The sequence below is a fragment of the Cebus imitator genome, unplaced genomic scaffold, assembly GCF_001604975.1.
Source record: "Cebus imitator isolate Cc_AM_T3 unplaced genomic scaffold, Cebus_imitator-1.0 Scaffold29, whole genome shotgun sequence".
NCBI classification, from domain to species: Eukaryota; Metazoa; Chordata; class Mammalia; order Primates; family Cebidae; genus Cebus; species Cebus imitator.
This window is the reverse complement of record NW_016107344.1, coordinates 7,002,163-7,026,107: the sequence shown is the minus strand read 5'-3', so window position 1 is coordinate 7,026,107 and position 23,945 is coordinate 7,002,163. Positions and strand designations below refer to the sequence as shown.

General features: G+C 31.9%; 1 protein-coding gene across 3 annotated transcripts in view; it reads left to right on the top strand.

Moving 5' to 3' along the window:
- Window positions 1–23,945, top strand: part of DACH1 (dachshund family transcription factor 1) — a 397,753-nt gene that overhangs the window by 300,562 nt on the left and 73,246 nt on the right. For 2 of the 3 annotated variants that reach the window (XM_037736787.1, XM_017523619.2), the window contains 3 exons: window positions 74–246; window positions 13,068–13,203; window positions 15,878–16,012. In XM_037736787.1, coding sequence (XP_037592715.1) covers window positions 74–246; window positions 13,068–13,203; window positions 15,878–16,012 — 444 coding nt within the window. The remainder of the gene's footprint in view (window positions 1–73; window positions 247–13,067; window positions 13,204–15,877; window positions 16,013–23,945) is intronic. The other variant, XM_037736788.1, reaches the window with a different exon arrangement.

Sequence of the window (23,945 nt, the reverse complement as noted above, 5' to 3'; positions counted from 1 at the left end):
AACTTTTGTATGTTTCCATTTTTAATGATTTCTGTCCTCCAGAGCAATGATGATATATGTGCATTTTTTATAGGACTGGAACTTCCTTTTATGATGATGCCCCACCCTCTAATTCCTGTCAGCCTACCTCCAGCATCTGTCACCATGGCAATGAGCCAGATGAACCACCTCAGCACCATTGCAAATATGGCAGCGGCAGCACAAGTTCAGAGTCCCCCATCCAGAGTTGAGACATCCGTTATTAAGGTAATTGTTTTCTTCTACAATTATTTTGGCATTTTCACCTTAAGCTACTATCTCTTAATCCTTTTTTCTTATTCCGTAAGTAAATTTGAACTCTGAAAAGCTAAGTGAATGATTATAAAATAGATAAATAGATTATGAAAAAAATCACTTGTAGCAAGTGGCCCCAGGGGCACATTACTTAGGCAGGCTGGGGTTGCTTTAAATTCTCTATATATCTGTTAAGATAGAGAAGAACATAGGACATTAAATGATATAGTTTACATTGCCTGTGTCCTTACCTGAGTAGTTGTGGGTAAGTGTGTGTGGTGTTACAAGCCTTTATGTGTGGAGAATCAGAAGACCAGGAGGGATAAGTTCTGCCACTTCCTAGCTCTGTCACCTTAGGCATGTACCTCAATCTTCCTGATTCTAGTAAATATCTAATAAAGGCATAATCCAGTGTGGATTATGTTGTAAAAACTAAATGAAATAGTAAAATTGGAAGTTTCCATAGATTCAAAAATACACTAAACTGAAGGTAACTTTATTGCTATGTAAACTTCATATATGCATATATACACAATTCTGTCTCCTCTATCCCTGTGTATCTGTGTGTGTATGTGTGTGCATCATGTATGTTATATATTAATATCTTTTTCTTTCATATTATTTTAAAATATGTATTTAAATAAAAATATTTTACCTGCATCATCTGATTGGCTAAGGAGTAAGAAATAACAAAAAAATTAAGAGTAGATTATTAATTTTTAAACTAAGTAAAAGATATTTCAGGCTGCATCATCATTATTTGACATTTTAATTATCCAATTTTTCTGAATATAATACATTTAAATTTAGGGTAGCCTCTGGAGCACATCTTATGTAAAAGACCCTGTTACTACTTATATATAAAGTTGAGTAATAAGCAAATACGAATTATTGTTATATTAATGGCTCTAAAAACAAAGATATGTCCCAGGTGCTTTGGTCATTTTCTGTAGTATCAATACCAGAGGAAAAATTAACAAAAAGTCTCACAGAAGACCCAGATCAACTACTACAAGATCTCCATCTGAAAGAATGCCAGTGAGTGCCACATTGTTATCAGCCAAGTTTTCAAAAGACCTTTGAAAACTCTTCTCTATTCCAAATAACTTTAAGAGGAAGATTGTTACTGGATGATTCAATAGGTGAGATATCACAGTATTATTTAATTTATGAAGATGTTTGGCAATAGGTATTATTGAGAATTAAGCATTCTGATTGCCTCACTCATTAAAATTACCTAGAAGAGGAGTTTGGCTGAGGGAAAAACCATCTAAGTCTTCCCATCATTGTAGTCAATGGCTACATTAAGCAAATGTTACAAGGTACTAACTATTAACTATATGATGTGATTAATCTCATTAAAAAATGGTAATGATTACCATAAAGAATCATCTCATAATTATGTAATTTTTACTTTCAAAACTGGTGACTATTTAAAATCTCTCACTTAGATAAGATTTACATTAATAAATAAGGCAAACATATTATAGAAGAACAGATTTTAGCAGTTTAAAGTCATAATGGGTGTCTAAGTTATGACCTGTAGCTAATATTTGCAGGAGGGATGGCTTACATATTCCTGCATCCAAAAGCATCTATCTATATACTTAATTTATTTTACTTTTCAATATACACATATTTAAAATAATAGTTGTACTACTTGTTAATTAGAATTCTTAGGGGAGCTCCTTTCACATCCGTGGTTGTCAACGTTTAGATAAGTAGGAGGAAGAAGTTGAGTTTTGTCTGGAAGAAGCCTATAGAAAATAATTCAGGGCTAAATGATTGGGAAGTCAGAAAAATTCCTGTGTTTTCTTAGACTAGGTTTAGAAATGGAAGGGAGGGGGATTAATGGAGAAAGGAAGAAAACACATGAAAAGAGAATAAAGTGAAGTTGCTTTGTGTCGTAAGATATGTGCCAACACCTACTAAGTCATAGTTATATCCCACTTCTCTTGGTGCAAATATTTTCAGAAACTTGGTTATATGTAGATTAAAGGAAGTTGTGGATTTTGAATGTGTTGATGTAAATGGTAACGGCAGCAGCCATATAGGGAACAGTAGCTCTAATTACAGAGAATGATTACAGAAAGTAACAGCTGATAGTTTTTATTTCCAACATCAAAGTGAAATTCAGTTGGATGTTGTGGAAAGGGTGAAAGGCCCATTTTTATCATGGTGCCTTTATTTTGTGAGACACACCATTCATATAGCTTCAAATTTGACACTGATAGGTAAAGATTATTGAAAGTAAACACATTTCAAGAAAGGTATGAGATAATTCTAACAGTTTTAGATGCTTAAAGACATCAAGTGAGTGGCCTCAGAGACTAAGGATGAGGAATAGGTTCTCTAAGAAGTTCTAAGTATTAGAGAGAACAAGTTAATAAATCAACCTGTCTAAATGTATATATTGGTCAACTGTATAGCACAAGCATGTTTTGTAAACTCACTTAATAAATGTTAATTAAGTTTAGTTTGGGGGAAGTTTTTATTTTCCTCAAAGAAAATAACTGACTCCTATGTCACCTTCAACAATATTGGACACATGTGGGTAACTAGAATAGGGACTGCACATTGGTTTGCCTGGGAAGATTCTATTAATAAGTATGAAGGTTGGTTGCTAAGTGAGATGTTAAAGAAATTTTCTTCCTTTCTCTGAATATCCCCCTCCTTTCCATTCCTAAACTTAAATCTAAGAAAACACAAGAATGTTTCTGACATCCCATTCATTTGGTCCTGAATTATTTCTATAGACTTCTTCCAGAGGAAACTCAACTTCTTCCTCCTACTAATCTAAATTTTGACAACCAAGGATGTATTAAAAGGAGCTCATCTAAGTATTCTAATTAACAAGTAGCACAACTATTTTTTAAAATATGTGTATATTGAAAAATAAAATGTTAAAGAAATGCTCCAAATCAAAGAATATTGAGCCCATATGAAGGAATTATAAAGCAATTGGAGAAATAACCTTTGAAGAGAAAACAGAGCTTTGAGAGATGTGCTAAGTGCCGGAATGTACCCTTTACATTTTTTGAGAGTAATGACAAGACTCAAAATTAAAACTCAACCTGTATGCAAATGGCAATAAGAATTTGTAGGACAAAAGAGAAGCAAAAATATAGCTCTCAGAGTTATATATTTTAAAAATATTTTTTGTTTAACTGTTTCTATGAAGTAAAAGAGCTCCAAAAATTTTTTCATTAACATAGCATTGCCAGTACATGAAATGGAGCAAGGTCTGAATTCCCAAGCTGCCAATGGTGGGTGAAGTCCATTCTGCTACTGGTTTTTATGGCCCGTGAGTTAACAGTGGTTTTGCATTTTTAAGTGGTTGGAAGAAAAATGAAAAGAAAAAATATTTCATGATACATGAGAATTATATGAAATTCAAAATTTAGTGTTGGTAAATAAAGCTTTTTGGGGACAGAGCCACATCTCAATTTATATATGTCTATGGCTACTTTCAGGTACAAAGACAGAGTTGACTAAAATACTTGCTACCTGGCCTTTTACCAAAAAACTTTGCTGATACCTGTGTTAGACCCCTGATTAACCCAAGTCCACGTGAATCTCAGGCTATGGATAATTGAAGCAGTTCAAACTAAACTCTCAAACACAGCAGAGCCAAGTAGAAAAAAAAATTGAAAGAATTGAGGATTTAAGGTTGAAAGAATTAAATGCACTGAAGAAAAGAAAACTAGATAGATGAAGACTTTCCCACATTTATTTGCTTTAAATGCAAGCCTCCATGAGAGAGTCTGCGAAAGTATTGAACTTAGACTTTCTATGGCTGGTTGTACTGGCGTATATTCAAGATTATTTTGAGGAGGAAACGGACATACACTTTTTAGACAATAATAATTCTAATTAAATTCCTAGTTGTGTGTATATATACACAATTCCTTCTCCTCTCTCTCTCTCCCTAAATATCTGTAGGGATATATTAAATAATTATAATAAACTGTACCTATACTAATTTCTATGTGTCAGTGATGCCCATATACTTTTTCTGTTTAACATTCATATAACATAAAGCAACATAAACTTGAGATGTTATGTAATCCAGCTTCCCCCATAATGGAGAAATAATTCCTTCATATTCATTTTTATATATCTATGATTTTGTAGAAAGCCTAATCTATTTTCACAAAATTTAAGAGTGAGAAGTATATTCATTAATCAAATTAAATTTTGCATCTCAATCGCTTCTACCTTAACTTTGTTATATTTTCTTGGAAGAAAAATGTCTACTAATTCTTCTGGGTTCTAGCTATTTTCATATTTAAGTCCTCTGTTTTAGTACCTACAGTATTTCTGTTTTCTTGGCCAGTCATTCTAATTTGTTCTGACCATTCTTCATCTTTTTGGTTGCCTTCTTTTTCGTTGTCATTCCCTATCTTACAATACTCTAGAAGTGAATTTTGCAGTGAAGAGACACTAGACATCAACCTCACTCTGGACAATAGTCTATAAATCTAGTCATAGTTCCTAAGATTTTGTTTGGTAGTTGAATGTCTGACTCAGTAAATTTCATGCCTTTCTGACATAAAATTCTGTTGAGCCAATTTTTCTTAATCTTTTATTTGTGTTAGGAATTTTTATTAACCCACATTAAGTTTTAAGGTTCTATTCCATTGATTTAGGGTCTTTAGATACGTTGGAGTATTAACATCTCAAACTATCACATTAGCTATTTATGCCATCTTTGTATCCTTTCCAAATTTTATACCTTAAATGACTGAGTAAAATAAACAATATAAATCAAGAGATCAATTTCTCTTGTCACTGGAGAATTCTTAATAGGTTGGAATGTTCTATTCATTGATTCTCTAGGTATCATTCATTATGTAGTCCCAAATTCTCCTGAATGAATCGATACTTTTCTTAGTTTTTATTTAATACATCCAGAATGTTATAAAGATTTTAAAAAGATGGTTCTTGCTGAAATAGAAGTAGTATTGAAAGGGAGAAAGGCAGCATATGTGTTCTGAAGGAAGACTACTTGAGTTTATATTTCAGTTTTATTACCTCCAATTAGTGTGGCTGTAGATAAGTTATTGAATATATTTGTATTTGTATGTAATAACAGTACTACCCTATTAGGTTGATATAATGATTAAATTACTATTTATATAATCTTTGGAAGTTTTTCTATACCAACATATATTTTCATCATATTACTATTTTGTTTTCTCTCCAAGTATCCATAATCTTTTTTTTTTAAAGTAAGCTCTAGAATTTTGCAGGGAATCCCTGTCAAGCTTACAAAATATAGTCACAATTCTATGGTGAGACCCTCTGTCCCTCTGACTCTCTCTCTATTTTTTTTTTGTTCTGCCCATTTTACCTAATATAAACACTGCTTTCATTTAATCAAGGACTTTTGGGGTTTGTAGCGCATTGCATGCGAAACAGATTTTTTAATGCATTTTTAGATTTTTTTTTGCAGCGATAATGCAGCATTGTTTTTAAGAAACATGACAGCATTCAAATTACTCTATATTGTTGGATATACATCTTTCCTGCCATGACACATTACAGTTTTCTGAAAACAGGAAATATAACTTAAATTTGTTAATTTTCTTTGCTGATCTGTTATGTCTCTCTCTCTCTCTCTCTCTCTCTGTCTCTCTCTCTCTCTGTGTGTGTGTGTGTGTGTGTGTGTGTGTGAGACAGAGAGAGATTTTAGGACATTCTCATTTAAAGAATTAAACTATGGAAAATGCAATTTATAATTGTACTAATATTTTAAAGCAAGTTCTTAAAATACTATATTAGGAAATAGGACATTACTTGAAGTTTAAAAGATTATAAAAACTACAACCAGAGTGACCTAATTCTCAAAGTAGATTAAATCTTAGAGCAATGTGACGTCATATACTTTATGTTTGTTTTTAATTACTGAATAGCTTATTCTTTGTACAAACATAAAAATATCCAAGTGTATGCAGCACTTTTAGACATAAATTTTTTTCACAAAAATTTATTTCATGTACTTTTACTGAGTTTTAAAAAATAAGTATGTTCCCTTTAGGTTTATTTGAATATTGATATTAAATATGAACAAGGATGTTAACCTAAAAAAGAAAATATTACAACGCCATCACAACTAATGAAACCTCAAGGCCCTGAAATATGTCACATGTTTAAATTCATGATTTTATGATAATACTAAAATAATAAACTCTTTGTTCACATTTGGAGAATTTTTGGGGAAGTGACGTTTTTAAGGGATAATAAAGGCTTAAATAAAAGATAAATAAATGGAAGGGATCGAGCATTGTTCCTGCCTTTTCCATACAAACTGAACCTAAAAATAGCCAAGTGATTCATGAGGTAACTTTATGATGATAGAAACCATCTAACAAATAAGTATGTAGGAAATTGTAAGCCCTAATGAAATGATGAGTTGCGGCCATGATCATCAGTGGTGGCTGGCATCATAAAAGGCAACCAAGCAGACATTACGCTCTTTCTAGAAGCTTGCAACACCATCTGTGAAGTAGTCATACCCCCACATCAACTTGAACCAAGCCTCCAGATTTAACTATGCAGGAAACTGAAGAGACAGAGGAACATAGGGATGAGTTAGACTCATCCGGGGAATTGCAGATGAGAGGCTCATAGTGGTGGTGGCCTGTAAGAACATACATTTGTGCCTTACTAGGTAAAATGTTAACTTTAAACATTCACTATGCCCAGAGAGATTGATGCCAGTTAAAGGCAGTGCTGGTCAAATCAGAACTTACCTTTTTTCCCTTGCTATTCTTCCTTGACCTGTGTATCCCTTGGCTGTAGTAAAGAAAGAAGTCCTACCTTTTAATTAAGATGCTAGTATTTATTATCATATGGGGTTGAATTATATAAATCTTGATTCAAGATTTTATTTTGCTGCTTAAAGTAACTTTATATGATAAAATAGCAACCTAAAAAGTTACAAGGCTACCTGAATGTTCATACAAACTTGAGAAAAATATAGTCCCCTACCGCCAATGAGTAAGTTCATAAAGAACAGGAGAATAAGTTTAATCTGTTTCAGATTATATTAAGTTGTTTCACCAGGTCTTGCCAGTTTCATATTTAGAAAACTTGAGTATTTATTGAGTTCCATAATCAAAGTTTTTTTAAAAGCTGTGAAAATATTGCTTGGGGCCTCCTCAGCTATGGAATTTTGATTTGGGCTGCCTGGTCCTCAACCAGGTGTAAGCATGCTAGCATCATTGATTGTCTCTTGAAAGTACTTTTAAGCATTTTTCTGAATACAGAATTCCAATTATGTTATTTGTCTTTGCACATTTTTCCAAAGAAAAGGAATTTGAACACCACCCTTAGTGTGAATGATATTGCATTTCACTAACAACATTTACCAGGTATCATATATGCTCCATGGGGAAAATAATTTTTGTCACTTTTGCTTGATTTTATATAACCAGAACCTAACTCCTGCCTGGTACATAGTAAGTATTCAGTAAATACTCATTGAACTAATGAATTTAAGTCTGAGTTTTCTTAAAGCTCAGAAGTTTGGGTTATATAAAATGCTGATCAACTTCATCAATTTTATAGATGAAAAGTTATAAGAAGATAACATTTAGGCTGGACACAGTGGCTCACACCTGCAATCCCAGTACTTTGGGAGGCCGAGGCAGGAGGATCACTTAGACCAGCCCGACCAACATGGTGAAACCCCCTGTACTAAAAATACAAAAAAATTAGCTGGACATGGTGGCAGACTCCTGTAATCCCAGCTACTCAGAGGCTGAGGCAAGAGAATTGCTTGAAGCCGGAAGGTGGAGGTTGCAGTGAGCCGAGATTGTCCCACTGCACTCCAGCCTGGGTGACAGAGCGAGACTCTGACTCAAAAACAAAACAAAAAGGTTAACATTTAATATTACAAATATGTTTCCCCACTTCTAGATCATATTCAGCTACAGAATCTCTACTGAAAAACATAAAAAATGAAGAGCATTAAAAGGAGAGTAAAATAAATGAAAGCGAAATGAAATAATCCTTTAGAGAAGTGAGTTGTGATTATACTTACCCTAAGAAAATATTCTATTTTGATAAAATACAACACATTTTTAAGGTGGAGCGGGGCAGCTGAGATAATGCAATTTTAAAACTGTTTAATCACTGTGTATACTACTGAACATTTTATACTTCTTATTTTAGAAGTTTAGTACATTGTTTTTGGATTCATTTTTGATTCTGAATTATCCTACAGACCATTTTCCATTGTTGTTCTTCTGTTACTATTAGTTTATTAGTATGACCTTTTTTTTCAGCAAAAGACTACTCCTCTTAAATTTTCATTTATTATTGTGGCAAGTTTTATAAAGATGGAACATTGCAAAAGATTGTGTTTTATTGATTGGTGGAGTTGATGCAGGACTATAAAGCAGTGTGTTGAAGTATTAAATTAAATCTTTTTCCTCTCTGTCCTACTTCAGACCCATATTGGAGGTTAAAGGGTATCACACAAATGAAATGACAAATCCAGTTTACATAGTTTTCTTATAGACATTGAACTGCTTCTTTCTTATTATGTCTGAATAAAACTCATTATCTATTTTGTTTCAGTCATAATTACGAGATTCCCTCCTAAGCAATTTTTTACTGTCTCCATTATTCTTCATCTTATAGAATACTCTGGAAAGGCAAGCATATAAATATGATAAAAGAATTAAGCTGTTGAAATAAATTAATTTATTGTGCAACAGTGTATTCAAATCTTACTTGCTCAATGGATTTTACTTTAATGAAATTCTTCAAAGAACAATACATTATGTTCCAGAGATTGAAATTATACATTAAGTAAAATGACTGAATATGTTGTGTCTCAATTTATAGAAAGTTTCAATTGAATGGTTAAGCTTTTAAATCATAAAAATTTGCATAAATTAAAATATTTTCTTCAAATAACTGTATTAACTATTGTCCTCCTATCCTTTGTTCTTAAACACAAAACTACAATAAAAGCAAAACTAAGTTAAAGCTAAATTAAATACTATAATTTTACTTATACATATTTACTGAGCTTTAAATTAAGCTGGTAAATGCATTTTACATAACAATTTTAATCTAATTTATTTTTACTTTGTATATTATGTCTTTTTAAGAGAATTTTGGATGTGTAAATGAATAACTGAACAAGTCATGAATTAAAGGGATGATCATAGACAACTTTGACATTTAAGTACATTGACTAATGGAGCATTTTTCTACTTATATGGGAAATTTTAAAATAAACAAGGACTTATTTTAATGACATAATATTGTTCTAGAAATTAATGTGTTTAATATTTAAGCATTTTAATGAGTTAAATATCTCAGAAAACTTATATTCTCATGCTTTCATTAGTACCACTAGGAAATCTATTATGACAGGAATATCAGACTTGCAAAATCATTTTAGAAAGACTGATTTATTTCAATATTGTGCTTTATGTCTGTTCAGCCAAACATATGCCACCGAAAGATCACTAACATTATTAAGAAAAGCATTAAAATTTATTGATAGATAAGTATTGATGTGAGTGACGTTTTGAATAAAAGAGTGGTTATTTTAGAAAATTCTGTTCCTACAATAATATAGCAATGCATTTTCTCAAATACACACTATGTATTTCTGTGTAATCTAAGTGTTAGCAGTTAAATGTATTAGGAATTAGCTCTATAGCTTAGACGAACTGTATGTTTCTATTAGAATTTCAAGAAAGCAAGGTTATATTTTAAGAGTGTATGTCTGGGCATGTATGCAGTTAGCTGCAGTATTGTTTTTTAATATATTTCTACAAATTAAAAGAAGTTCTACGTATAGTCTTATAAATGCATCCTCTGTAAGTGCACAAATACTTCAAAACCATGCAAAATTCAACTTTTGAATTATGGCTTGGCTGTACACAAGCCAAGATTATCCTTTGATTTGTGATTACAATGATTTGATATGAGCATATTGTCATTTGAAGCTTCTTTATAATTTAGGATAATTATAATTAGAAGACAGGAAGTAAGTTTTGGCATCCAGATGTGAAGTTTCTGATCTTTTAAGTCATATACATGTGTGTTTTTAAAAACTTTTGGTCATTTGATTGCCTTAGACATTTTGGAGACATACATGCTTCATTTTTTAGTTTGGAAAAATAACTGATAATATGTTCATTTTCCATGCTACTTGTGATAAAGATTTCAAAATATCTTATTCTGCAAACTGTACAGTTGGATGCTACCTTTCTTTAGTATCCTAGAGTGTTACAAATGCATGCATGCTATAAACTTTTCTGAACAAGTCAGTTTTAAATTTTAATATCTGGTGTGTATGTGTTTGTGTTTATCCCCCTTGTTTACTCTCTCCTCTCCCTGTATCTTCTCTCTTTCGTTCTCTCCCTCCCCATCTTCTTATTTGCATATTAATACTATTTCAAGTGGAAATCCTACATAATTTGAGCTAGAAAATGTATTGCATGTTGCTTACATTTACCTACATATCAATTTTGCTATTTGCAGAAAATAAAGCGCTTAATTGTTAACCTCTGATCAATTAAGGTAAAGGGCTAATGCTTTTTAGTATAATACTAACAATACATCTGCCTTCTGTGGGGGTTTACTGTCTTTTACAGAAGCCTATAAATACATATTAGTCCTGTCCAGAAACTCTTAAAGTTCAACACATTGTCATGATGGCAAGATTCTAATACACATTGCAGCTTTTGAGAGTAACATTTGACTTTTTTTCTTTCTTTACAATATTGTTTTGTCATGAAGTTTCTCATAGCACTTCTTTTTTAATTCCATGGAATGTATGTTGGGAAACCATTTTATTACATGGATTTGGGGAAGGCGCCTGGCTATTTTTTCTGCTTATTTTCATTTTATTTGTCATGCTTTCCAAAATGAAGTCTCAGCATATCTGCCGAAGATGTTTATTGGCAGTGTATACCATTGAAAAATTAAAAGAGTATGATGAAAGTACAGTTCAATCTTGGCTCCATATTAAAATCATAGGGAGAGCCTTAAAAAAATACTGAAGTCTTGGTCCCATTTTAGACCTAGTGTATTAGTTTTTTTTAGGGCCACTGTAACAAAGAACCAGAAACTGGGTAGCCTAAAACCAGAGAGATTTATTATCTTGCATTACTGGAGTCTAGAAGTTCAAAATCAAGAGTTTTTGAGGGCCATGCTCCCTTTGAGATTCAGGTGGAATCCTTTGTTGTCTTTCCATAGCTTCTGGTAGGGGCTGGCAATCCTTGGCATGTCTTGGCTTGAAGCTGCATAAATTTAATCTCTGTCTCAGTGGTCACGACATTCTTCCCTCCTATCTTCACATCTTCTTGTAAAGACACGAATCATGTGGGATTAGAAGCTATCCTAATCCAGTATATTCTCATCTTCACTAACTATGTCTGCAAAAACTCAGTTTTCAAATACATTCATGCTCATAGGGACCAAAGGTTAGGGCTTCAACGTATTTTGGGGGGACACAATTAAGCCATAGTACTCAGTAAACCAGAATCTCTGGGAGTCAAACTGAAGCATAAGCACATTTAAGAACCTGACAGGGTGATTCTGATGTGCAGTAGGATTTCAGACCATCATGTTGCTAATAAAATCACTTTGACCAAAGATGAAGATGATCACCATTCTCACTGGCAGTACAAAGCCTGGAAACTCCTCTTTGTTTTCCATATGAACATTTGACATTATATTTTAGAACTTTTTTCTCTATGTCATATTTGCATATGTTCACCCTAATAAAGAATAATGTACTTACTACTCATAAGTACATTATACATGTACATACTACTTGTAAGTACATTATACATGTACATACTTTAGATAGTTTTCTTCCAGACTTTTAACTATTTATTAATTATTGCAAAGACAGTTCATCAAGTCCTGTATCTGTTGATAGCTGAAGGTATATTTTGTCACTCGAAGTAGAAAATGGGTACCTTCACCAATGGATACTTTCTTTCTTAATCTGTAACGCCATTTATAATAGCTGATTGGAGGCATTTATATAATCCACCTGCATATTTGTATAATGGAGAATGTACAGAGCTTAGAGATGGAGGTGTGGAGGAAACAAGAGTGTTGACATAAAATAGAGTATGAGGAAACACAGTACCAAATTTCCCTGGGACACAATTGATACATATTTCACAAATGTACCCTTAATACATTTGCGTGGTTGAATTGAAACTAGGTGTGGTAGGTACTCTGAAAATTATTTAAATCAAAGAGAATTATTCCAATATTAAATAATAATCCATTTCCACAATGCCTTAAAATGTGAGTATGTCCAGAGCAGTGACCAGATGGAATACCTGTTAAAAACTCCTCTGGTACGATTATTATGTTCAGTCATGTTGATAATGTGTTTATTACGTGACATTTAGATACTGGCAGAAACAAGGGAATATATTTAAAGATTTCTTCAAAATGATAAATAATCTTTTATTCTCTGAATTCTTTGTTGTCTAATGGGTTTTTATATGGATATTTTTGGGTGCCTTCTTAGGGCTTACTTTTTCTCCAGAGTGGATTGACATTTGCCATGACTACAGTTATGCTTACCTGTAGAACCATAGTTTCATAAATCATCTTTTTCTACTTTATTTGGCTTTGCTCAAGATAAACATATCTTTTAGTACAGTTAAATGCTGATGAAATAAAGTGTTTATTCTCTTTACATCTCTTATTGTATTGAGAAAAACCAACATTCATTAAGTAAAATTCCATTGTATTTAACCTCTTTTCTTCCCTCCTTCCCTCCCTTGGTGGTGCAGGAGCGTGTTCCTGATAGCCCCTCACCTGCCCCCTCTCTGGAGGAGGGCAGAAGGCCTGGCAGTCACCCATCATCACATCGCAGCAGCAGCGTGTCCAGCTCCCCTGCACGGACTGAGAGCTCTTCTGACAGAATCCGTAGGTCTCATACTTCTACTTGTCACCATTTTAAACTTTATTAGGTTCAGCTGGCTTTTCTAATCAACATGCCCTCATTCCAAATAGATCTCAGATGGATCATGTTCTGAAGCTCTGTAGCAATAGCCATCTCTCAAAATTATGTTTCCCAGTTTGCAATATCATGAGGTATGACACAACATTAACAGGTCCTGATATAAATTTCCTCTCTTTGATGCCACATATAAAGATTTGAGCCATGAAACTGAGAAAATAAGTAACCTTCTAGATTGGTTTCTGAAGTAAATACAACCAATTCTCATATACCTAGTGTCTAGGTCCACTGTTTATGGATCATTCAACATCATTCCTCAAATCCTACCGTTCCATTTTGTAATTCACTAAGTTTTAAATTTTATTCTTGTGTTAATGGAGATATCCACAAAGAGAAATGAGTCAGATTCAAAATAACAAATTTAAAAAGCATATAGAAATTCATTCTGGTGATCAGTGGATTAAAGAATTTGAAATTAGCTAAATTTGAGAATTTGAATTAGTAACAATCAATAATGTATACCATTGCCCTATGTTGTTATTATTAAAATTTGAGAAGTAGGACTGTATTTTATTTTATAACATTTCCATAATATTTAATCTTGGTCCTTATGGCCAGGAAAACTAAGAATAAAGTTAAAATGCCATCCAATTAACAGATAATTTTGTGTCTGTACAATAATATCAGACTGTTCTTTTGATAAATGACTATATTAAAAGAGAATAACTTGGTTGATAAAACCTATATATATTGCTTTTCCAGAATTTAACTATTATTTTATGAAATTATGTTTATAGCATAAACTTTATCTAATTACACAAAATTTATTTAAGTTATTTGGTTGTTGAGAATATTTTCATAATAGGAAAGCATTTTCTAGAAAGTGACTTTGTAGATTATAAAGGAATGTATGCATAATGTGAAAATTGTTGATCTGGGAGCTATTGAAGTAGGTAATTTAAAAATTAAGTTAAATGCTGTGTAAATAATTATAAATAAAAGATAGTCAATTATTGGCAATTATATATTTCAACATAATACTAAGTATATATACTTGCTTTGGCCTGCCTGAAACATATTTTCTTAATTTTATAACTTTATGCACTACTTTAAAATAGTTTTCAAATAAAATATTTACTGTACATTTTTATGATATGTTGACACTAGAATCAGAAGTTTAATGATAAATATTGGTTTCATTATAAGATATTGTCATTGGAAAGGAGCTGTTCTAGAGAAAAAAAATTTTTTTTGTTATAAAATGAAAATGACGGACAGCTTGGGGAAGATTTGAAAGAGTTTTGTTAATACATTCATATAATTTTATTAATGGTTATATTATTTTTAAAATTTTTGATAGAAACTAAGAATACATTTTTGTATGCCTAGGATATCATAATTGTTGAAGTGGAAATACATCCACATTCACACACATACACATATATATGCATATACATATATGTGCACATATATGTATATCCATTTCTAACATGTTACTTTAAAGTAATTTACTTACAGAAAATTTTCATATATAATACAAATCATTCATATGTGCTCGTCATCCTGATTTACCTCATCAATCAACCCATGAAGGTCCCTGAAAGTGATATCTCAATAAAGGCATAATGTCACCTAGTCCTTCTATCATAAATTAAATGCATCTTTACCTCAAACTCTTCATTTATCTTCTACAAACAAGGACATTTTTTTACATAACAAAAGAAAAATGATCAAAATCAGGAAAATAATATGATGGCACTAAAATTTAAACTACGGTTTTTATTTAAATTGCACTGGTTTTCCCACCAATATTTTTAAAAGCAAGTTTTTTTTTCTTGGTACAAAAGCCAATCTAGGATCACACACCACAACGATTTCTCATATTCTCTTAGTATTCTTTAACCTGGAACAGTTTCTTAGTCCTTTTTGTCTTTCAGCAACAATACTTTTTTTGAGTACAGGCCATTTATTTTGTAGAATGTCCCTCACTTTAGTTTTTTTATGTTTCCTCTTGATTAAACATAGATTATGGATGTTTGGCAGGAATCACACAGCTGTGATAGTGTGTCTTTCTTAGTGAATCACTTCAGGAGACACACATTTCTACAATACCAGCAATAATTTTATCACTTTTTTAAGGTGGTGACTACCAGGTTTCTCTATTGCAATATTACTTTTTGTTGCTGTTGTTGTTTACCTTTGTAGATAGTGAGTATGTTGTGACAAAATATCTTAAGACTATGCAAATATCCTGTTCTTTACCAAACTTCCACTCACTAGTTTTAGAATTATCTGTCCCTTGATCTCTGAAGCAATCAATTATTATTAACGGTGTTTGCCAAATGGCAATTTCTACTATATTATTCTTATATTTTAAAGTTGTATATTTTCCATACAAATTTTATTTTATGCAAAATAAAAATAAAGTGAAGTGATGCCATTTTCAGTATTTTCTGCTTAGTCTGATGAATTATCATGTTATTTATGATAGTGTTTTTAGGGTTAGATTATAAAGTTAGACCATTATATTAATACTATATTTACTGTTGAGTCCAAAAGAGTTTAACTAATTTATTGGAACCTTGTGTGTTATGGTGTTTTTGTGTTTTGTTTTGTTTGTTTGTTTTTTGGGTTTAACAGCGGTTCATCAGAATGGGTTGTCCATGAACCAGATGCTGATGGGCTTATCACCAAATGTACTCCCTGGGCCCAAAGAAGGGGATTTGGCTGGTCATGACATGGGACATGAGTCGAAAAGGATGCATATTGAAAAAGGTAATATATGATTATATATTCCTTGTTTTTCCAGTTCAATATATGAACTAGTTTTTAATCACAGAAGAAATACCTCTTACGTTATGTAAAAAAAAAAGCATATATATATATATATGCTTATATATATATATGCATATATATATATGCATATATATATATATATATATATATATATAAAGGGTTTTTAAAACCTACAATATTAAGTACAAATTAAACCTGTTCAACAAAAAGAGACATGAATGAAGACCTGCAGCACTTCTCTTATACAATAGGTAAGTTACAATTTAGGTACCAGTATGTTAAAAAAAAGTCCCAGTTGTTATCTCTCAGTTCCTAAAGGGTCTGCTATTTGACTTTTTCAATGGCTTTAGTGTCATTGTCATTTTACTTAGCATAACAGAACAATAACAGTATAGAAAGGATGATTCTCTCTTCTTTTCAATTAAAAAACATAGTTAATGGATCAATAACAAAACAGAGATATATTTTATATGTCAGTGTACTAGTAGTTGTTTCAAAATATACCAAGAAAGCCCAGGTTCTATATAGCTACAAGAGTTTCTTATATTTTGTTAATATCAACCAAACATTTTCACAGGCAAAAATTATATCTTCATCCCCTATTTCATAATTTCATGAAAAAATTAAAATATTATTTTAGTCAGTATATTAGAAATTTACTCTTGGAGATGCAAATACATGCTTTCAAATTATAAGTGTTAGATTGTGAATAGAAGAGCCTTTCCATGTATTTTTAATTTTAACTTAATATTTTGAAACTTTATAAATATGGATAGAACAATTTGCTACTCTTTTTTTGACATAGCCATCAAATAATCAGTGTTGTGAATAAGGATTATTTCTTTGGAAAACATGAAAAGGGCACAATTAATCAGCTGTCAACAAGGAAAGGAAACACAATTGGGTATTTAAATAATTTAATAGGACTAAATCTGTGGAGAGAGATTAAGTTAAGGAGGGGTACCTTTTTTCCACCAAAAAGACTACTCACAAAAAGTAAAAAGGCTTACATAAAACATTTCCCTTTCAACATAAAAATAGCTCTGCTAAGTGCCTTAGGGAGAAGGAGTATATTTCTACAAATTAGATTATTTGAGCTATGGAATGTCAGTGAGAAAACAATAATCTAGGTACTAACATGTTAACTTCTAGGCATAATTGAGAAAAAGAGGCATTAATCATTTTTTATTATTGTGAAATTTGATATCAAGTGTTATTTATATTAAGTATTCTTATGCAGTACACAACTAGTTCAGTTGGTCTCTAAATTTCTAACTTACATGTTTCACAAGCTTTTCATTAACAATAAAGAAAAATGTCATAGGTATTATCCATCATATATATTTTGACCTGTACCTTTGATATTTAATCAGAAAGCCATGCATAGCAATATTGTAAAAATTAGTATAGTGGTAAAACATAAAGTTTCATCAAATATTCATTTTAAGTAATGATATTTAAATATAATAATTAATTGTATGTGTTTCACAATCATTCTCCACTAGGGTTGAGCCAAAGAACAAAGCCCTCAGAAAATTATTTAAGTCATTGTTTTCTCAAGTTTCCCTTAGATACTATTTAACAAGATTAACTTGGGATGCATAAGAAGGAAGCTAATTTATGTTATATAATGAATGTCAAGATATTAGCAGAACCATGGTGGAGAAAGGGTAAGAGAGAAATGTAGGAGTCCAGAGATGGTAGTGAAGAGAAGAACACAAAAGGAATGACCGGTACTAGAAATGGAATAACAAATCTTACTAGAATTTTTGTTGGAGAGCTTTGTGCACCGTTATCCTTTTAATTGACCTATATTTTTCATAACTGTTTCTTTTTCATATGTTATTATTTTAATCTATTTATTTATTATTATTTTGCCACCATGGAGCATTTTTTGAAATAATACACTAGGTTGATCTAGGCATGTTTTGAAGTATTTGTTTTGTTATTTGGAAGTTATTTCTTCTTTGGTATCCTTCCACTACTAGAATGTAAGCTGACTGGGAGTCTTCTGTGTACTACATTTGCTTTAAACAGACAAGGCAGTGTTTGCATACTGATCTGTGGGCCGAATTACTAGAAGATTCTAACAGACAGACAAGAGTTAAAACAACTTTGGAGATCACGTGCTTTAAAGATTAATAGCAAGGTCAAAGGTGAAATTATCTGGCCTTTAGAAAGTACATTTATATTAAACACATTAGAACATTCTGACCATGAATATACATAAAAACTTACTGTATCACTAATGGTACTTATTTCAAGGTTTTCTAAATTGTTTTGCTGCATAGTCCTTGATCATAGCCCAAAACTTCTCCATATTTTAACATATATTTTATAGGGAAAAATAAAATTTTAAGATTCTCCCTAGAAATATGACACTATAACTGATTTCAAGTGTGTATATATAATCCCAAAATTGTAATAGATTTTGATACTATTCTAGTAAGCTTTTTGTTATGTGATGCTTTTCTTTTGCATGTACTTTCTTTTATCTAGTTTTTACACAGTGAATTAATAGTAAATATTCATGGGCTTTCTAGATTGATAGAGATTACTAAATTAAAAATTGTTTTCTTTCATGACAACATTTATCATGGGTCTCATAATATCCCTGTAACTTTCCTACCACTCATATCTATATCAAACTAGTAGCTTCATTTAGAGATATTTGTAAAGAAATTAATTATATGTTTATGTCATTTTAGGCTTGAACCTATATGTAATTTGCTGTCTACCAACTAAATTATTTAAAAGGCAATAATTCTTTAGAAAACACTGATTCCAAAAATAGATGCCAACATTTATTTGTATGCTGAGAATCACTGTGGTCTGAAATCTTAAGCATCAGTAACTTAAACATTTTATGTTCTTCTTAATATTGAATAGCTATTATCTCCATTCTATTATACAAAAGAATTAAGTCAACGTTAGTTGAAGGATCAGTGGTTTTAACTACTGAGTAAATTCATTCCGTTTTAAAAATAAAGAATACTCATGTAGGGTTTTCAGCTTAGGGAGAGTATAATTTAAGCATGTTCAAATATATACAAATACAAAAACACACACACATGTATATATTTTGGATGTGAACCTACATATAGGTTCAAGCCTAAACAAATAAAATATACATATATGTATATATCTGTATCTATACATCAAATATATATATAAATACATATCTATATATATAAATATATGTCACATGATATATATATACACACACACACACACACACACACACACACACATATATATATAGAGAGAGAGAGAGAGAGAAAGAGAGAGAGAGAAGTAATTGGCTGGGCACGGTGGCTCATGCCTGTAATCCCAGCACTTTGGGAGACCGAGGAGGGCAGATCACCTGAGATCAGGAATTTGAGACCAGCCTAGCCAACATGGTGAAATCCTGTCTCTATTTAAAATACAAACGTTAGCCAGTAGTGGTGGTGGATGCCTGTAATCCCAGCTACTTGAGAGCTAAGGCAGGAGAATCCCTTGGACCTGGGAGGTGAAGGTTGCAGTGGGCTGAGATCACACCATTTCAATCCAGCCTGGACCACAAGAACGAAACTCTGTTTCCAAAAAGAAAAAAAAAAGAAAAGGTGATCACAAAATCCAGGAAATGCAAAGTGCAGTACAGAGAAATCATGATTCCAAAAAGAAAAAAAAAAAAAAGAAGTAAAAGAATTTTAATAACCTTTGCAGTCATCTTAATTATAAAGAGACATGCTTTAAAGATTGAGAGATACTTCGATTAAACTCAGGAGTTTGTCAAAGATACGTGCTTAGGGAAACTCTGAGACGGCACATAGCATGGCTTAAAAAACAACTGTCTTTCAGCTTTTCCAAACATCCAGAGTTCCCAAGAGCTTTCTGTATTTTAAAACATTGCCAATCTTTTCCCTCATTCTAACTATAGTGGAATAGGCCATAATAATTGACATTTGTAGTATATAAATAGACTCACTGTTTCTTGATGCTAGATCTCTCTGTTTATATTCCATGCATTTGTCCATTGATACTAGTTTACAGTATTGCTCTCTCATGAATAATTTGTTTTGGTTTTTCTTAAATTGCTGTACTTTCAACAAATTTTCAAGCATTCTTCTTACCTTGCCTGTAAGTCAATATGCACATTTTTTGTTATTATACAATTTACCTACTTTTGATTGATCAAAAATTAAATATATGATAGAGATAAGCCTATAATATTAACTTCCTCCAATTATAGAAAACTTAAGCATTAAGAGTTGGGACTAACTGTTGCATACCTAATTTGTTATTGTATTTTGGTCTTGGCTTAAGTCTACCAATGTGATATAATCAACGAGTAAATATTTACTGAAAACCAGATATGTGAATGAAAACAAATGAAATGCAAATCAGCCTCTCTCTTTCTCTGTCTCTCCCTTTCCTGGCTAAAATTATACAGATTTTTTTTTTCTTAATATGTAATTTCTCCTACAGTTAAGGCTTTTCTCTTCATTTGTTCTGAAAACTTTTCACTGCTAATAACTTCAGGACACCACATTTTAGAAGCAGGACTAATCTGAGGAGAGTCAGGAATTCCAGGGGATTCGCTTCGGGTCATAAAGTACTTTTTTTGTGTCATATTCTGCTTGGTGGGCACTGCTCAAAATTTCCAATGTTCAACATCTTTGTATAAAAACTTTTCATGTTAATAATCTAACGTGAAGGACAGAGCACTAAAGGCGATAAAGTAGTTAGTAAACTGGCCATATTTGGATTTTTGTTTATCCTTCATATTTTAGTCTTAGCATGCAACCTTATGGACCATTTTCATACAAAGCCCTTTAGAAAGAAAATTATTATGTATCACTGTTTTCAAGTTTTGGAATATATTTTTATTTGTGCATTTCTCATTGTTTAAAAATTCTAACTTAAATCAAGATCAAGTCTTCAAAAATGCAGCAACATGAATGGAACTGCAGGTCATTGTGTTACATGAGATAAACTAAGCACAGAAAGACAATTAGCACATGTTCTCACATATATGAGAGCTACAAAAGCAGATTTCATAAAGGTAGTAGATTGCTGGTTTCCAGATGCTGTTTAGAATAGTAGGGAGGAGGGAGGATTAATGGGTCCAAATAGACAGTTAGATAGAAGAAATAAGACCTAGTGTTCAATAGATCAATAGGGTGACTATAGTTTATAGCAAACTATTGTATATTTCAAAATACCTAGAAAAGGATAATTTCAAATATTTTTAGCATAAAGAAGAGACAAATATTTAGGGAGATGGATATCCCAATTCTGCTGATTTGATCATTAAAAATTATATAAATGTCTAAAATTATTACATGTACCCTCAAATATATGCGTCTATTATGTATCAATAAAAATTAAACAAATGGCATTTTTCTTTTAAATTCTAAATTGATCTTACACAAATTAATCAATACTAAATGTTACATACAACTGTATCTGAGCCTGTTAGTGTCTCCTGTGACTGTATAGAATTGCATAGACTAAAAGCCTATTTTCTTTAAAAGTTTACATATTTTGATAATGTTAATACATATTATAGAGCCATGATTATTTTCACTTTTAAAATTATCTAACACACAACTTCTCCTTGACTTATACCATCTAAATATATTGGCACATCTCAAAGACTCTTACAAAATATTCTCTGTAAATATTACCTACCCATGTAATTTTCCTCCTCAGTTTCCAAGCCTGGGAAATAAGTGTTGAACTTAGTGCCATCACTTTTGGTTCTGTGATTCGTAACACTGGACAACAACAAATTTATTTGGATTCCAGAGTTTTTTCTTAAGTAGATGGCAGATTTCATATGCAAAGCCATAGCTCAGCTTGCTTAAGACACTGGTTTTATTGTTATATGAATTATTTCTAGAAGCAGAGCTTGTAATAATATTCCAATGACAATTGAAGAAAATCCTTGCTGTAAGATACTCATAACAGCCCTGTAACGATGGTCAATTGGTATAAAATATAGACTTTAATATTTATTTATATTTTAACCCATGCACCTTGATGATCATCACGTCACACTGAATTTTCAAGTTTCTCAAACATCCTCTGTCCTTTCCTACAAGACTTCTGTTTCTTTCCTTACATGGGATATGTATGTCTTCTTATCCACTAGTGCTCATCCCAGACTTCTTCAGGGCAGGAGCTATGTCTTCTCACCTCTTTGTATACTTAGCACAGGGTCTAGCCTTCATGGGAACAGTAAATTTCTTCTCAGAGTTAAGTGAGATAATATATGTCTGGAGTGCTTGATGCATATAAATATCAATGGAAACCATTTCCACTATCAAGTTAGCTAATCAGCATGTGGCTTGATTATATAAATTGGAAAATATACATGCGGTAAACCACTGAATTAGAATATTATCTATTTACAATTCATAATACCACAGTTATCATGATTTGCATTTGATTCCCAATCGGAAATTTGAAATTATAATATTGTAGAGAGCATTTTGATTACATATAGCTAGAATGTAATGTGCACAGTTTTGGAGGAAAAAATTGCTAAATTACCTGCATTAATCAGGTATTTTATATGTCAATGATTGTATTAAAAATAGTTTTCATTTATTTAATACAATTTCATTGAGCCTTAATTTATTCAATAAATATATTGAGGAGAAACAAATATGTGTGGCTGTGTAAATCACAGGTGATAGTGGGTATTATTTATGGATAGACTATGAGAGAATAGGTTAGCAATCAAATGAGATTCCCGTCTGATGGGTAGGAATTCTGTCTTTCAGCTACTCACGCATGCCACTTGTAAAGTAAATTACTACAGTTTTACATAAAGTTTACATTTCCCAGGAATTTATTATCATATAACCAATATGAATATTATATTTAGAAATAGAGTCATTTATTAGGGTCGACAACCTCAGTGGCTTCTTGATTATATCTCCGGTACAACCCTTTCATGTTTAGATTTTAGTAACTTTTTTGCATACTTAGATAACTGAATCATGTTAATATCTACTGATAATTTTCTTTTTTTTTTTTTTTTAGGAGTCTCACTCTGTCGCTCAGGCTGGAGTGCAGTGGTGCAATCTCGGCCCATTGCAACCTCCGCCTCCCTGGTTCAAGCAATTCTTCTGCCTCAGCCTCCAGAGTGGCTGGGTCTAGAGGCACCCGCCACCATGCCCGGCTATTTTTTGTTTTATTGGCAGAGACGGGATTTCACCATATTAGCCAGGCTAGTCTCGAACTCCTGACCTTGTGACGTGCCTGCCTCGGCCTCCCAAAGTGCTGGGATTACAGGCATGAGCTGTTGCGCCCGGCCTCTACTGATAATTTTCATGCACTAAATGTCAAAGAGACAAGAGTAGTTAGTCTTATAAATGCTATAAATTTATACATTATAGTTTTACTAGTGGTCAGATAAAATGCCTTTTCCTCATAAAAAATATTAAAAGCTATTAATTATTACACTTAATCTGCTTTATTTTCTTAATACCGTTTTGGTAGGAGTGGAATAACTCACTTCCTCACTGATTAAAAGATTATTTTTATATTTTTACAGCATTAAACATGAGGTAGAGAACAAATTACTAGTGTCCTCACATATTAGTTCCATATAGAAATTTGCTTCCTTTAATGATTTATGTATCAGTCATTATAGATTCCCTTATTTTATTGCTTTCATGTAAGATGTTGATTGGATAACTTATTATTTGGCTTAATGAATTGGTTATTTTTTAAAATTCTGCTATTTACTAGCATATTGCCTAAACCATGGATTTCTTTCAGTTTTTGCTAGTTTCTAGTTGATATTTTACATAGTCTAGTATGGAAGTGATCTATAGAGGAAGGTTATATATATTTTTTACAATGTCTATTTGAGAATTAACCCCAAATTGAAACTTTGTCTTTTTCTTTTCTTTTT